Source organism: Diuraphis noxia, unplaced genomic scaffold (genome assembly GCF_037042655.1).
Source record: "Diuraphis noxia isolate RWA-SAM2 unplaced genomic scaffold, SU_Dnox_SAM2 contig0002, whole genome shotgun sequence".
In the NCBI taxonomy this organism is placed as follows: Eukaryota; Metazoa; Arthropoda; class Insecta; order Hemiptera; family Aphididae; genus Diuraphis; species Diuraphis noxia.
The window spans coordinates 62,739,880-62,758,069 of NW_028301712.1; the positions used below are offsets into that span (position 1 = coordinate 62,739,880).

Genomic DNA, 18,190 nt, shown 5'->3' on the forward strand with positions numbered 1-18,190 from the left:
CACTAATGGCGGATAAATTCATAAACCAAAAAATTAACGAAAACGATTATTTTGTTTGGGAAAGACTGATGGCAAGCAGTAGGCATATTATACACGTCGTGCGAAATACGTGTCCACAATATTATGTGAATGCGTTGATCCTTTGACCTTTCGAACGAATATCAAATAAAAATTATAATGATCAACATTGGAAATATACCAATAGATATTATACCAGAATATCTTAAATCATCATAACAAAACCATACAGATACAATAAACCGTTCTCTCAATATCATAACGATCAGTGGTAATATTCTTATCGACGTATAGCTGCACAGCGCCGTACATCAACCCACTTTCGAGTTCGAAAATTTAATAACGCAAGCAACTGACTACCGCCAACGCAGTTAAATGTCAATTGTTATTATTATTATTAAGTCTTTTCGAGTGGAAACCGCATCATATGATCATAAATGTATACGTATAAAATGCATTAATTATTATTGTTGTACCTATATTGGCTATATTATATATAAAGCTGTATATAGTAGAATAGGCACTTTGTACTCGAATTTAACGGTTCGTACCACCGTTTTTGCTTTCCGGCTCCCGCGGACCGTTCATTACAATATTAATATATTAATCCTGATGTATATTATAATGTGCCAACTGAAAATATTATCGAACGATCGATGAGACATTTGAGGCTATTTTTTATTTATTTGTTTGTTGTTCGCCATTCGAACGACACAGTTCCAGTTATAACTTGGTTTCGAGTGAGCGAGCTCACTAGATGATACATATATATATCATACATATACGTAGCTATTATATTATTATTTATTACCTAGGTATAAATCAAGAATTCAAGAACTGTTTTAAGAAAGTCGTAATGATAACGACTTTTCACATATATATATATATATATATATATATATATATATATATATATATATATGCATGTCCGATATATTATAGTAACTATATGCCTATATACATATATAGGTGTACTAATTGATGGTATACTGTAGTGTTTGATGTACATTTGATAAGATTATAATTGTTATATACAGCCGCGAAATGCGAATCGTTTAATCGTTTAATGTGAAACCGTTCAGGAGTAGAATAAATCCAAACCAGAACGCGAAAATATATTAAACGATAATCGCCGCGAGATATAGACCTAAATATATATCTAGTAAGTCGTGTGTATTGTACGATTTATACGTATAATTCAACTGCCGAATCAAATATAACGCACACTATAGTTAAAATAGTATTTTGAAAGTTTAAGATAACATTAAAAATAATTACACCAATGAGATTACGTGAATTAAAGTAAATACTTTATACTTATTTGCTGACTGATTTTTTTTTTTACAGTCGTGTTCATTCTTCGTTTCATCTATTGCGTTTCATAGAATTTGAAATGTAGTTAATATTAAAATATTATATTATAAAGACTTCATGATTTTAAATACTGAAATATTTTATTGGATTTCGTGACTTTCTTGACTAACTTTTTTTTTTTTAAGTAATAAGTTATATTAATTGTAAAGTGGATTATTTCTTGAATATACATTTTTAGATACCTACCTCCTGAAATTAAAATTTGAACAAATATAGTTTATGAGTTATTCTACTTTATGTATCAAGGATAATTGTCTATTGAAAATTTGTGTACAATGAACTAATAAGTGAGTATGGGCTTAAACCTAACTATATTATGGAGATAATATGTATATTATAAATAATTACAAAAAAAAACTATAGACTAACTTAACATCACTGATTGGTGAATGGTGATTAACGTCTATTTTACGTCTTAATGTATATAACCTTATAGCTGTGTAAATCTTAAACCCATACCTATTTATGTTCCATTCAAATATTCAATAGATAATTATCCGTGATACATATATAGCTTAGAATAACTCAGAAACTATGATGCTTGTTCGAATTTTGATTTAAACGCATAAAAAATGTTCAATAAGTCGTCTGCTCACGTCCTATACGTAGAATATTATCATTCCGTAAAAAATCTATGTATTTTAAAATAGGTCTTTAAGTACTAAATAACTGGTAGATTAACTCAAAAACTATATAAATTTTAATTCAAACAAAAACACTAGGATAACATTTGAATACGAAAAAAGGACTATAGTGGGTAAGAAAATTAATAACCACTCTGCAGCGGGCTCAACACGCGCAGTAAATATTTGTACATCAGAAATAACGTAGGTACCTGCCGCGAATACAAGCCATACGTTTTTATGTTTTCAATGATAAAAAACAAAACAAATAAATCGTGTAGGTACTCCTCTCTCGTTGCCGCGGTATTACCAGTGCATTACGCTATACCGTTTCGTTTCCACTCGCTAACCGACCGTCGTTTCGGTTTCCTTTATTATTACATTTTCCGCGCTCGCTGCAGTCAATAATAATCATTAAGTAGAGAACTTTTTTCGTTCTACTCGTAAACTAAACATTTGTTGCACGTCCGGTGTTATATTTTTCAACGTATAATAACGCATCTTGTGTCTCTCTCTTTGCGCCCAGACTGGAGCTTAACGAAACTATTTCGGTTTTATGACCCTCGTAAAGCGCAAACCCCATCACTTCCGAACCCGTTTCGCAGCAGTAACAACAGCGTAGCAAGTTAAACATCAGAGAAAACAAAACACAAAAAATGGATCATCTCCGGTAGCGTAGATCCACATTTCATTTCCGTGCATACTATAGTAATAATATAGTATACACATTATTATAATATTACACCTACCGAACCAGACAGGCTATACGAACGGCTGCAATAAACTCGACCTTTATTTTTAAACAAGGGGTTCTCAACATTGCAGCGGATGCCGTGTAAAAACTAATTATAGTTTTTACGAGGGGATGTTGATTTTCTGTGGCCCATTAAATTGGGTTACGAACCCATGGTCTTTGAACGGACGAATAGCCAGTTCTGGATCCACGGAGAGAGAGAGCGGTGGTTGATGCCCCTGAGCGCCAGGATGCGGGGCGCCTCAATGACAGACACTTGAAAATTAAAATATTTAATTTTATTTAAAATAATCATCAAAGCTGTGTAGGACCTCATCTATATTCATTTATTAAAATTAAATTATAAACTATTAGGTATTCGTGCTATCTTAAACCTGAACGATTGATCGTCGTCGTATTGTCGCACTGTGGTACTCAAAATCTAAAAAATTGCATGACAAAATGTGTCATTTAATAAACTATTAAGATGTAGTCAACAATTTTACAAAATTAAATCCAGAAAATTTATTTTTAACTAAAATTTTAAAAAAATACAAAATTATAATTATAGTACTTAATTTATGTACTTATTAATATTTCTTAATATTAATAAAATTATTAGTCTACATTTTATAGTAAAATATTCAATCCTTGAACTTTTAAAAATCATGTTATTATTTTTATTTTTCAACAGCGAGTAGAGACAAATGTATAATGTTTATCGTGTACCTTAATTTGTGGGTATAAAAAACTTATATCCATTCTTTTTTTATTTGAAAAAGGTATCTTAACATAGGGTACCAAAATTACGTTTACTCCTATAATGACAAATAACCTATACAAAATGAATAAATCTGGAGAACTAGGCTTTGCACCCCTATATTATATATACTAATTTTAGGCACACATATTACATATACAATATTGTAATATATTTAATCATTATAAGTATTTATAACAATATATTAAATTGTTGTATTAAGAGCATATTATAGTATTAAGTATTATTTTATTATTGTTGTTATTCTGTACGTTATATTATATTAATGAATGTAGCCACACCATACGAAAAAGTAGCAAAACTGCAAAACAATAGCCTCTTACTCCATCCGTTTTATTGTGTGTGTTTATTACAATTTTTTTTTCCGTCTCTTTATACTTTTATCTGTTCGCCGAGAGATTAAAAGCGTTCATTATGTATTATCGTTTATTCCATCATCGTTGCATGATTTCCTTTTTTTTTACGACGACTTATAAACGCACGCCGGACAAACCGGTATCGACGTCGTTTGAGTGTCTACACGTTTTAGATTTCGAAACGGTTTTAACTTTTTCCGACTTTTTCTTTCGTTTGCTGCGGCAAGATGAATATTATTATGATATATTACCTATTCATATATTACAATCTGCAGCAATGCCGCCCGCTGAAGTGCCTATACACAGTCAGCGGCGTACCTATATCATAATACAATTAGAAGGGGTGATGGGTTTTGAATTTTTTTTTGTTATTTTATATTTATTGTTAATTTTTTGGTGTCGGTAAAAAGTTGTGATAAGAATATCAGACGATTTTTATGCAAACTAAATTGCGATTTTGCTTTATGAAATATTTAGCCTATTATAAAGTAGGTACACCAGAGATATATTGACCAATCATATATCAGTTTCTAAATTAATATTATTACTGATAAAAAACGTTTATTCCATTATTATTTTTAATAATTAGGTATAATAAAATAAAATAAAACTATTAAATGTTGAATTCGTAACTAAAAAATGGCTGTTCACTATTTTTGTATACGCGTATATAATATGGTAACATAGCGTAGTAGAACGTGCTGCAGAATAGCTTGAATGACGTTATTTTACGTTATCGGTTTTTTTCGCTTAATATTCGTGTTCAATAAGTAATTTCGAGACAGTAATATACAGCTATGTGTATTATCTATGGCAATATTGTTATGTGAAGAAGTGCATTGAGTATTTTGCCACATTTTCTTATAACCTAAAATGATAAAACGGGAAATAGAAAAATGTGGCGTATCGGCCGGTATATTAAAGTGGCGAAAGCACGGACCAGAGTATAGAAAATAATTATGATAATTGTCAACACAACAAATAAAATATATTTATGATATTATTTTAGTGGGACTGTACGCCAAACACGAATAATCGATTAAATGATGTCAAATACTATAATGACAATGTGCGTTAATTAAATTACTGAAAATGATTTATGAGGACATATACATTGAACACGTCACATATATTATTATGGATCTAATGTAATATTATTGACTATTGTGTGTATTATTATACGTGAATAATATTATACATTTTGCTTAATATTACATAACTATACAATATAGTTTAACATATAGTATAATAGTGGTATATTAATTAATTCATCTATAAAGTCAGAGGGAGTTGACATGTTGATATTGAGGTACAGACCATCACTACACAAGTTGATCTGGATTCGGTTCGAAAGTCTAATCATTCATTTCTCTATATAATATTTTAGCAGATTTACAATTTTTTATTAATTTACAACATAACTAATTGAACTGAATCAATGAAACGTTGTAGATTATTCTTAGTAAGGCACAAAATATATGTACATTTAATATCACAAAGTTGGTGGCGTGAATCGTTTTACGCGATACCTTTTAAAGTTTTAAACAGTCGGGACAATTTCATAATATTTTTACTGCAAGCTTATTTGAACATAAAAAAAAAGTTTACATAAAAAATCGAGCGTTGCGTAAACATTGAAAATGCAAATATTATACAAACATAACTCTGACAATGTATTAATATATAATATAGTTTTTACCTTTTTGGTTATAGGCTTTATGTGAAGACTGGTATACCCGGTATTACCTATGATGTCCGCAGGTATCTCATGTATATTACCATCAACATAAATTGATGTTTCGACTTAGTAATTCACGCGATTATGCGTTGAAAAATTAATTTCCAAAAAAATCCATGAACACTTCACCTTTCGACATAATATTATGACTTATGAAACTTATTTTAGACATTCTAAAATCCAAACTGTACATCACTAGGAAATACAAAAATGCAAGTTTAGTTGACATGACGGATATATTAGGTATATGGGGGAAGTTGGAATAAAATAATATATTCATGAAAATTACTACAGCTTTCGTTATCCCATCTCATATAAACCATATAATAATAATATAGATATCATAATATATCAAAATAATAAATAATGTCGGAGAAAATCTTATAAAAAAAATTAGCGAAAACTACGTCCCACTCAATTTAAGGACGGGTAAAAATTGATGTCGGGTCGCTGCCTGCGGGTTGGATATAAATGGACTCATCCAACGTATATGATGCCACTAATATTATTAAATCATATACACTATCTGATGATTATTATGACCACCAGTACCTCGTATACATTATGTTTTACAAGCTCTTATTTCGTACCTATACGTAATGTTATAAATTATAATTTTGTCACATTTATTTTTTCACAGGACAAATGAGTCACGAAGGACAACACTGGCACGCCACCGAACAGTGTTTCTGCTGTCACACATGCAGATCGTCGCTGCTCGGCAGACCGTTCTTGCCCCGTCGCGGGGCCATCTTCTGTTCGATCGCCTGCAGCAAAGGCGAACCTCCGACGACGACGACGTCGATGACGACATCGCAAAGGCCGGAATCGGAAATGGCCGACGCCGACACCACCGCCGCGCAAACGGCACAGACGACGCCCGCGCAAACGCTGCAGCTGCAACCGGTCGCCGCCGCACCCGACTCGCCGGCCGGCAGCAGAAAACGGACCGCAACGACCAACGGATTTGCGTAGGTTTCCTTGTTTTTAAATACGATTTTATCGTCCTCCTCCGCGATAGTATCGTTGGTCTACTGTATAGGGATTGAGTTTTTTTTTTTTTATTCCGTTGAATGTTTTTTTTTCCGGCCGCGACGACACAATATTAAACTGTATGATACGCTATAACGTTCATGGTGCAACGTTGTCAATATAAGGAATTCTAAACTTTTTAATTTCTTCGTATCTATTTTATATTTCACATTTTATTATTTTAATGCGTATCTTATAACTTTTATGTAATATTTTACAGATTAATGCATAATTACAAAAAGATGTAGATCTTAACAATTTGTAATTCACTAAATATTTTACGATAAATTTCGATAAAACATAAAAAATGAGTCTACAATTTTGCTTGAGACAGTATTCAGATAAGTAAAACAGATTGATAATTTCAATAAAAAGTACTGATGGTGAATAAGCTAAAACATATCACTTAGATACATCATATCTATTCTTATATCACGTTTGGTCGTCAATTATAAACGTGAATGGTAAACAGTTGAACGACTTTATGTTCTGTTTTAAATTTTGCACTTTATAAATTAAAGACCTATTGAAAAATGTCAAAAGTTAGTCTCCTATCGCCTTTACGAGGCTTTTACTTAAATTTGACGTACAATGTTCACTTCACTTTACACATTGTCTCGTCATAATTTTTCTTTTTATACTCATAATCATGCTAACCTGAGCATTGTTTTGACGCATAAATGCACATTTAAAAACGGATATTACCTACAATACCTTTTAGTACAAACGAACTGATCCCAAATCATTAAAAAAAACCTACCTATGTTTTTCGATAGCGACACGTTGAACTTATAATATAAACCTAACGTTTACATGACGTGATAATAAATATGCGCAATTACGTCAAAAGCATTTGTTTTATTTTAATTTCAGCTGTTTAGAAATAATCGAACGTTTTCGTCAACGATTATCGTTCTATACATTTTTCGTGTCTCCTTCTGCTGAGTATATAGCAGTCAAAATATAAAAATAAGAGACAATTCACCTGGTCCTATTCGGGACATTTTGATAAGATTTAGGATTTTTTTATAAAAACCCGTTAGAAAAACTTAATCTATACCATAATGGCATAGTATGATATCCGTTTGACCGTTCTATAAGGAAGCGCGCGCTTTCGGTATCCTGAAAGTCGTAAACCAATTGAAATATAATATCATGGTCGAAAGCTGCCACCACAATGTGTGATGCACTAACCACTATCGTACGTGGGTAATTATTTTGACTTTTGTCGCCATGTACTCTCCGACACTCTAATAGATGAAAAATTCACCGAGACGGTTTAGGCGTGTAACACATGTGTGCGCGGCAGAAGGACGGTGTGAAAAATATAAAAACGTCACTCCAATAACGTTATGGCGTGTTCGTAATCGCTTCCATCACCTAATCACGCGACCCGTCCGCGAAATCGAGACACATTTAATCGGAAAGCTATCTGGGAAACTTCACCCCCCGTTCAATTCGTATAATAAAACCGGCGTTCTCAGAGACGGTGAATTTCGTAGTATGGGAGAAGAAAAAAATATCGAAAAATATAATGCCTAATATTATCATATTATCGAGTATAATCGCTAATCGTAGCACCTAACCTTATAAATCAATAAAAGTGTAACAATAGTATGACATTTTTGTAGCCAGTACCTATTTGCCAAAACATTAAGTTCTATACATTATGGCAGTTTTAATAAAATTTACCTAATTTAAAATAAAAAAAATAATGTTATAAAATATCAAAAATATTGAATTGGTAAATAAAATTAGCCGAATATGTTAATATCACAAGCGCTAAGTATAGGGTTAGAGTTATTAGAGCGAGTTATGTAAGTAAATATATAAACGTAATGCAAATTTTTTATAAATAATTATAATATGTAATCACTATCCCAAAATGTTGATTCTTGTGACACCCGCATGCGTATGACGACATTAATCCCTCTGATTTCCACAGGTCACCTTCGCCGTCACAACAATCGGCGTGCCGGTCACCTTTGATGGGTCGAAGAGCATTGCAGAACGCAAACAACAGCGGCGCGTCGTCTCCGTCGCCGACGCGACACATGCAGCAGCGGGTTGCAGGCGATGGCGTATTGTCGCCGCACATCGGCCCACCGAACGCCGTGGCCGCCCGACCGTCTGACTTAGACGTGCGACAGCGGCGGCGGCGCAATGACATCGCTATGGTTGAGTCCAGGCGAGTGCTCACCATGTTGAACAGGGACGAAAGTGGCGACGGTGAGTTGGCCACCGACGATGATGACGGCAGCAGACCACACGGCCGCGGGTTCGCTGCTACGTCGTCAGCTGTCGTCGCTGTCGACCGAACGGACGGCGGCCGGTTGGACGACACGCTTTACGAGCTGCAACGGCTTTTAAGTAACGGCAAACTACCGCAAAGGTTCCTGGAGAAGCTCATCTCTGACGACGAGATCACCGATCGGCTGCTGAACGAATTTGAAAAACTCACCACCGCGGCCGCGGCCACTGCTACGGCCACCGCCGTAGAACCATCCCCACCATCCTCGTCGTCTTCAAGCCGCCGGCCCGTTGTCGATCGGAGACTGGTTGGCGCCATGCCTCCACCCACCGCTATAGACGCGGCCGTCGCAAATTCACCATCGCAGCCGCGTCGCGCTTCATCGTCATCGTCCACTCCCGAGACGGTGGCCACGACCTCGGGTGGCCGAAGGTCTGTCCGCTTTGACGGTACCGCTTTGTCGTCAACCGACCCACCGGCTTCCGGACGCACCAGACGTCGACGACGGGAAGGCCGAAACAACCGGAGTCGGAGCCGGAGCCGGAACAGCAGGCCAGTTCCGCCACCGCCTCCAGTACCCGGTAACGATAACGGTAACGATTCATCCGCCGAACATGGTTGCTGTTCCACGTGCTCGTCCAGTTCGGATAGCGAGCTTGACGATCTGTCTGTATACCGGTTACCAGCTAGACGGCCATACGGACCTGGAGCTGGCGCCGCGGCCAGGATCTCGTACGTGCCCAACGACGCCATAGCGTACGCCAAACAGCAGGCCACCGCCCACCGGTCACCCGGTAAGAGGACCGCAGCTGGTGGCCAGTCGCAACAGCATCTGCAGCATCAGCAACAACAGTCGGTAGACGACAAGAACTGTGTCATACAATAGTGAAAGCTTTTGAAAAATAAAACAATAATTCAACTGTTATAAAGTTAAAAAAGGACGAGCTACACTTAGGATCTAAGCGCAACAGCATTTGCCATGATTTTGGTGTTCATATTAATATAATTATCTATGTCTTTTGAACATAAAATTGTACGAAAACTATAATGCCAATAAGTCTAAGATCTATCCAAGTAACTATCCAACACTAAAGCTTATTATATATATACTCCTGTACAACTTAGTATTTCTCTTACCGTACATCCATATAAATATGTATCTAAATAAAGTAATAGGTACACATTGGCGTAACTTTGGATATTTTTTTGGGGGGTGGATGAATTTGGAAAACTAAAAATCTATCAGATAAAAATATAACTATGGCTGGCTCAATAAGATATCTGGGGGTCAGTCACCTACCCCTTTCCCTCCCCCTAGATTACTTCTTTGAGTGTACCATAGATTATAGGTATACCTACGTACGTGGATCTTCCACGATAGTGTCGTGTACATAATATAATATATATATTATGTTGTGTATATATTTTAATCGTATACAGAATATTTATATACAACATGTACAATATATAGACAAAATATCATTATATATTATACTTAAATTATTATGTTTAATTGTCGTGTTATGTACTTCACTCGTGTATAATATTATTTTGCGATTGTAATAATTTTGTAAGTACTTGCCTAATTTTTTTGTTCGTACAGATTAATTGTGAATAATTAAATCTATTATTTATGTTTGAAAAACCAATAAATGAATGTGTTTTTTTTTAATCTGTCTATTTTATTTCAACAACACCAATATTCGATATATGATGTGTGAGATGTAAATCTAACGTGACCATATACGACCCGCTTTTGGCTGGAAAGTTCCGCTTTCGAGATAAGTGTCCGTTATCCTCAGACTATGATGGTGTTATACAATATACCTACATGCACTACCGTCCTCCAGTTCTGCCTGTGGTCGCCTCAAATTTTTTTAAGAACTTCAAAAATCGAATCACATATAGTAATTGCTCCCATGGCAATCCATAAAGGGAAAATCAAAAATTTTAGTAAGCCATATTTTTTTCAGGTTACAATATAAAGTTATATAAAATACAATTGTAAATTTTTGATGCATCGATGAAGCAGCCTTAGTAAAAAATTTTGAAGAAGGAATACACCACGTATTACTGCGAACGATATTGACGTCTATATTATGCTCACCAATGACTTAATTTAATATTTATCCTGATGCAGAGCCGTCAACTGCTAGTTGCAATTTTGCAATAATTGTGCAGGTCATCTATCTATACCGCATAATATTGCTAGTCCATATAACTTATGAGTACATTCATAGGTATAATTTCGCTACAATTCGGGGGGTTCAAAACTAATCAGAAATGCTACAAACTATCTAAAAAATGTCAAATTCCCTCGATTCGTTTGAATTTTTTTTTACCAATATTTTAACTTTATCTGATCGCATTTCTTTTATAATATTAGTAGTTTGAGTTGACATATTAATAACAGCAGCATAATTTATGTTTATAGACTGTAGATATTTATAGATAATATATTTGTATGTATGATAATAATTATCAACTATTATCGTCGTTATAATTATTTGTAATAAACGAAATATTTAAATTTTGGTACGCACTAGTTATTCATTATAAATATAGAAAATTTAGAGGGTGCAAAATTATAGTTTGAAATTCCAGGAGGTGCAAGTGCACCCTTTGCACCCCCTATGAGTAAATTTAATTACTATTGGTAAGAGGAATCTGGACATCTGGTACACAACATTTCAAATCGATTGGATAACCGCAGCGCGCGGTGATTCAAGCGAGTACAGTTTTACTAAATTCCTACATACCTACATAAATATAATGATATGCACACTCATATCATATTGATGTTTTAATTAACGAGCGAGCGTAGTACGCCTACAACTACAGTATGAGATACGTAGTTAATACCTAAATTATAGTTTGAAGTTGTTCCGTCGGACATTCCTATAGTCCCAATCCGATACCTACTAATTACATATACCAATATAACTGTTTAATAACGTTGTGCATATTAATACAGCCCATATTGCATTACCTATATTTGTATGTGTAGTGCATACCAATATTGCAGGTAAATAAATAAACACACACATATATATATATAAATAGATACTGCAGATATGTAGGTACCAACTTACTGAGATCCAGTTTTTCGAATCCGACCCACACGCAACAAATCCTCGACTTATCTGACTAGTCATGACTATCTGACTATTGATAACATCAAGGTTCGTTTCTACCCAAAATCTGCTTTTCTAATAACGTTCTGAAAGGTGACAACAGTTTTCGAAAAAAAAAAAAACGCAAAGGATTTGCGGAACGTCAAAATCGAACATGATGTCAAACTGCTGCTACTGATATAATATGTATTTCGGTAAAAATATATTTATATCTGCTAAATAATATTTAGAAGAATAATTTATTGTAAATAAATTATAAATATAGGTACGTAAGAATAAATTAATGGAGGAAGGTTGTTTTAAAGAGAAAGAAGTCTATAGCAGTGCTACTTCGTGACATACAATATTAATGAAATAAATAAGCTAATAAGTCATAATTATATAGGTAGTATTTGAAAAATATGTGGTCTTAAATACACTCAAAATTTCTAAAAATCAGAATATATCAATAAGCCCATGATTAAATGTTAAAACAAAGGGGAAGAGTTATTGATGAAAATATATCAAATAATATAATATATATTATCGGATTATTATGAACCTCGTTTTCTACTGAAGGTCTCCACACGAAATTTTGTTCGTCAAACTAAACACGGCTACTATAAAATACCTTCAACTATGTTACTTGTATATTATTATAATATCTAACGAAATAATACTCACGTGACTGCTTGAAATTAAATAATGATAATTTTATATCTGAAATGTCACGAGAAATAATAATACGGCGAAACAACTACACTCTTGACGACCGGTGTGCAACAGCAGTCCCCACGGTGACAACGACAGTTTTTTTTTATTATTATTATCATCGTCGCGGTCGTCGTCGAAATACGCGTGTCTGTCATGATTTTCTTTTTTTTCACCCCGTGACAAGGGTTCAGACATATAATATAATATTATTTATCGTCCACGGCTCCGGCTCATTAATATTAATTCGAGTGTCCACGAGACAGTTAAACTACAACGCGTGTCAGGACGCGTATAAAAATTTCAGTTTTGAGTAAAAAAAATGCTGCCTTTATGTAATTATTATTGTTTCAAATATATATATATATATTATATATGTAACCCGATCGTTGTCGATATTTATAGCGATTTGGTAAAATCGTGATAACGATTTTCGAACTATAATAATAATAATTTTATGTCGGTCGGTAACGCGTGATGTGAACACTGGAAGACAAAAGTATAGATACATACAGAATATTTTTTGATTTATTTAATTTCACTGGTAATAGTTGAAAATATAAAAATATTATGACATTTACCATTTATTTAAAGCGTCGTTGCCTACGCCATAGATATTATAATGTCTATATTATAAGATATACAATCAAATAAATAGAATAATACTATAAATAATAAAATTTATAATATATGTGTTGTAAGTATAATATAATTTTACCAATTTCGCATATCATGTCACAAAGAACGTTTTTATACAAAATATATAAAATAAAATACAATTTTGAAATATATATAGTTTAAAAACAGCTGCAAATCGAAACTGCTGCAGTGTGGGTCTTGCTTCCGACGAATACGCAACCGATTGGTGGTCAGCGTGAGCGTAGGTATATCTATATAATACCTATTCCATGAGAGTGTCTATATAAAAAACTTCTCCAGAGGTTCCTCTATCAGTGGAGTGCCCATGAATTTTCAAAGGGAAGACGTTATAATACATTTAGGTGACTTATGGTGATGGAAGTAATAAAGGCACAAATAAGAAGATTTATCGAACAATGGGCGACGGAATATATACCTACCATCTAACGTCCCCGGTCGCGTCACAGTTCCTATCCATTGATCAAGCCGATCAAGGTATTCGTAAAACATATTGCAGTAACCGTCTGCAGTCTTATGCACATCCGGTGGGTGTTATTATGGGGCAATGTAGATACTTACCGACTTCGAAATTTCATATCCGATGCCATATATTATATGATATAGCCAACAACCGATTTTACGTAATTTGTGGTTCTGCGGTCGTGACGACTTTCGCTCGTAGCATGAATAGTTTGCTTCGAAACGATGATATTCGATTAATCCCTGTGACTTCCACGGCGGTTACCTTTTTCGTCACAGTGCGCCGGTCACCGTCGGCCGACCTGTTATTTGACGTGGATCAGCGACGCCGATTCAACACGACATTGCCGAGGTGATCGAGTCCAGGAATACGATCCCCGTGCACCCACTGCAGTTTTTTGCTTTTGTGTGTAGAAAATTTGTTGTAACTTTTTTCACTTGCACTCAGTCTATTGCCAAGTGCGAAACCGTTTTTTTTGTTTTTGAAAAATAAAAGATCATAGCGTGAAAATAATCACAGATAGGTAACCATAAAATAATAACAAAAACAATTGACACATTCAAATTTCAATTCTCCTCGTGACTATGTATTATAACAGTGCCTCATCAGAAATTCTAAAATTGTGGAATCGCAAATTATCGAACACAACACGATATCATTTGATACAATTTTCAAAATTAGAGGATAACATGGGTGGGCAGACTATACGATCGAAATGTGGAATTTGTGGGTAAAGAGGCGAGAGCGGACTCACCAATTTCAAAAATTGGCTAGTAAGTTCTAACAAATCTCGACAATTCTTGTTTTATAAATTATAAAATTTCAGAACGATATAATATGTTGGAGTGCTTCGTGAAGTTGTCTCACCCATTCTTATGTTTCGTCTGTAGTTCATAAACGTCTGACTCACAAATTCTTGTGATTAACTCGCAAAATATTGGTGAAAATAATTTGAGCCGTTACACCAAAGTCGGTGGGCCAACTTCTCGGACGTGACAACTGCAGCGGCAACGATGGTGACGATGATTTGGTGTCGCGCGTCGTTCGCTGCAGTGGAGTAGTTGACGGTTGGCGATCCGGAGATGGCCCACTTGAAATTTTTACTGGTGATGTTTTAAACACATTTATAGCCTATATATAAGTAATAAAATAATGTAGTGTTTAAATCGCCACACCTCCTTGAATGAACTCCAGTTACGCTACTGCAGGTGTACTGCTGTAGACTCGATCTACCGGACTGGCGGTGATCACAGTTGATATAAATTTTATTATGATGTACAGCTGCTGAACGATGGAAACTGTCACAAAGGTTATTGGGTGAGCTCATCTCGAGCTGAACGAATTCGAATAATTCGTCCTGCACGCGGCCAATGTCACGGCCACCACTGCGGCGGAACCATCTCCTTTATTATTATCCTCGTCGTCACCGCCGCGGCCGCTTTATGCATTTTTTTTTGTCGTCCACGGCCTTGCGGTCTGGCCGGATTCAGAGATCACCAAACGTTGGCGCTGGAAAGATCGGATCAACTGAAATGTAGTCAGCGTTCGAATCTGCAACGAGCGTCATCCGGAGCACGGTTGATCTTCTACCGCGCTCGTCCTGCAGTTCGGGCATATTGTGCTCGATGAGCTGTCTCGTCGATATATGTGTACCGGTTACCAATCCGATCTCATAGGTATCGACGGTGTATTTGCATACCCTAACTGAATTCGGCAACATTATGGTTGAATGGTTGAAATCAATGACAATACGAATTGCAATTATTATTATTATTATTATTATTATTTTACATTACGAAACGTAACCGAGTTTTGTAGCACACGCATAAATATAAGATAATTGATAACATAATGTGTCTTGTGTGTTAATGTTTTTAAAAATTATCCCAAGAAATCAAAACGATCGTTTTTTTAATTAATTCAAATAAACAGATTTATTATCTCACGCGCAACATATAGACAAAACACATTATTTACGCAGAATTATTTTTTTTTTAAATATTTTTGAGTGATCCCAGAGTAAAATCACCCTTCAAAAAGGATAGAAAATAATATTTTTGAGAGCATAACAATCGATTTGTTCAAATATTGTCTCAAAACAATTAATAGATCATTTAATTTAAATTTGCAAACATTTTTTTTACCTTGAAAGTCGGATATAAAGTCAAATTATAATAAGAAATAAAACCTATAGGTATGTCACAATGTGCAGATATTCTCGAAAATATTATCAACTTTAATTTTTGTAGTAGGGAAGTTGATTTTATTTTAAGATTACTCATAAATCATTAAAAATTATATCTTTGATGAAAACGTTTTATCTATGCCGTGCGTTGGTCTGAAAAAGAAAAAAACAAATATTGAGCTGACATTCTCTTAATTTGCTTTTTGTTATTCCAGGCTGTTTTTAAAAGTACTAAGAATTTTTAGTAATCAAAAAATACCAACATATATATATCTAAATTTCCTTAGAGGTAAAGGAATTATTATACCGTTTTTGCCTTTTGGCGGTAGTTCACAGCGGAGATAGATCGAACGATATATACACGCATAGCCACGCCAATGACCTTATAAACCTACTCTACTTATCTACATATCGATATCGCCATTACCTACCAATTAACTCATGGCATAATATCATTATGTATTATAATTTATTAGTTTAAACTTTAAACGCGTGTTACTGTATTGATATAAAAGTGACCGAAACAACGCTAAATTCAAATTCAATTTCACAATTTATTTACAAATATAAGTCGTACTTGCATAGTCGCATATGTCTTCTCTCCGTCTTATGTACGACATATACCTAACGTAAAACTTTTCGTTTATCAGTTTAAACAGTATGCTGTTAGTATTGATATTATAGTAAATTTATCTATTATACAATTTAAAGATAATTAACATTTAACTTTTCTTCACGCTATTTTACCGCGTAGTAAGGCTCGGTGGACTTAAAAACTACTTTTTGGACTCCAGTCGGTAATGTGAAAACCCCGACTGTAAAATCATTCGCAGTGTACGGCAAAAATACCACAATGTTACCCAACCTTTAAAGAGTTAAAAAATTTAAAAAAATAAATAAAATCGATTTATTAATAATAATATATACTTATTATTATTATTTTATTATGTGTAGTTGACCAATAACCGTATACGTAAAAAGTATATAATTAAAAAAAAATAATATTTTTCGATTATTATTGTTATAAGTATATAGGTAGGTACTGCAGCATATGGGCTTTAATTAATAATCCAACTGTACATCATGCATAGGTATACATTAAATGGGTATGAAATATCATATGCATCAGTATAATATATTACGAACCAATCTGCGATAGCGAAGAATATAGTAATAAGCTTAATAGAATATCATGTATAGAATCTGTCGTGGCTAAATAATATTGGTATCGAAAACTTAATGAGTATGCAACGAGAACATCGCCTGAATATCAAACAATTTAGTCGATACTCACTCGTCCGATTGGACTAAAATATTGGGTTAAATAATATTTTATATTATCAACTATAATACGTGGTCTACGATTCATGTGAATAATTATGAAAACGACAATTCAGTGCTCGTTGGCCAACCATTAAAATACCTATATTTTTTTTTAAAGATTAGATGTTCCTAGCCTTGGTTATCTACATCTATTGATATTTACAATGGTACATTTTTAACAATTTCAACATGATTATTAATTTATATAGGAATTTAAATAGTAAGACGAATTTGCTATCTAGTTCTAGTATAATATGTACATTATAGTGATCATTAATATTAGTGATTGTTACGCCGAGACGTAGTTCACTATAATTTAAGTAACAGTGAACTGATATAATAATAACAAAATTTACAATAAAAGTATAAACAGATATAATATACATATTATATAACAAGTTATAAAGCTTAATATTAGACGCTAGTACGCTAAGACCAACAGCTGCTGTATAAAAATATCATTATAATCGTCGTCTATAGTAGTACCTATATTATTATTCATATTTTTAAATACCTATCTATACACTTTTTTTGTTTTCACTATTACTATCTAAATTTATTATTATGAAATATTTCCAATACACAGTCATAAACGACGATTTTTTTCAAACGACCGCCAAATACATCAACTTCAGATAGGTAATCAAAACTCAATTATTAAAAATTAACATATTTTGGATAATACTCAAAATCTTTATAAATCCCGTAATTCAAAATGGTAAGAATATAAAAATATGAAGATATGAATATGGGCTTATCGCTTATAACGCTTACATACTTAAACAAAAATAGAAAGGGTGTTCCTCGATGTGTTTTTCGTGGTATGACATGA

General features: G+C 33.9%; 1 protein-coding gene across 3 annotated transcripts in view; it reads left to right on the plus strand.

Annotated features, from left to right (window-relative positions):
- LOC107161677 (uncharacterized) overlaps nucleotides 1–10,578 on the plus strand; it is a 201,769-nt gene extending 191,191 nt beyond the window's left edge. For all 3 annotated transcript variants that reach the window (XM_089218654.1, XM_089218656.1, XM_015508183.2), the window contains 2 exons: nucleotides 6,264–6,594; nucleotides 8,601–10,578. In XM_089218654.1, coding sequence (XP_089074780.1) covers nucleotides 6,264–6,594; nucleotides 8,601–9,792 — 1,523 coding nt within the window. In that variant the 3' untranslated portion in view covers nucleotides 9,793–10,578. The remainder of the gene's footprint in view (nucleotides 1–6,263; nucleotides 6,595–8,600) is intronic.
- The last annotated feature ends 7,612 nt before the right edge of the window (nucleotides 10,579–18,190 follow it).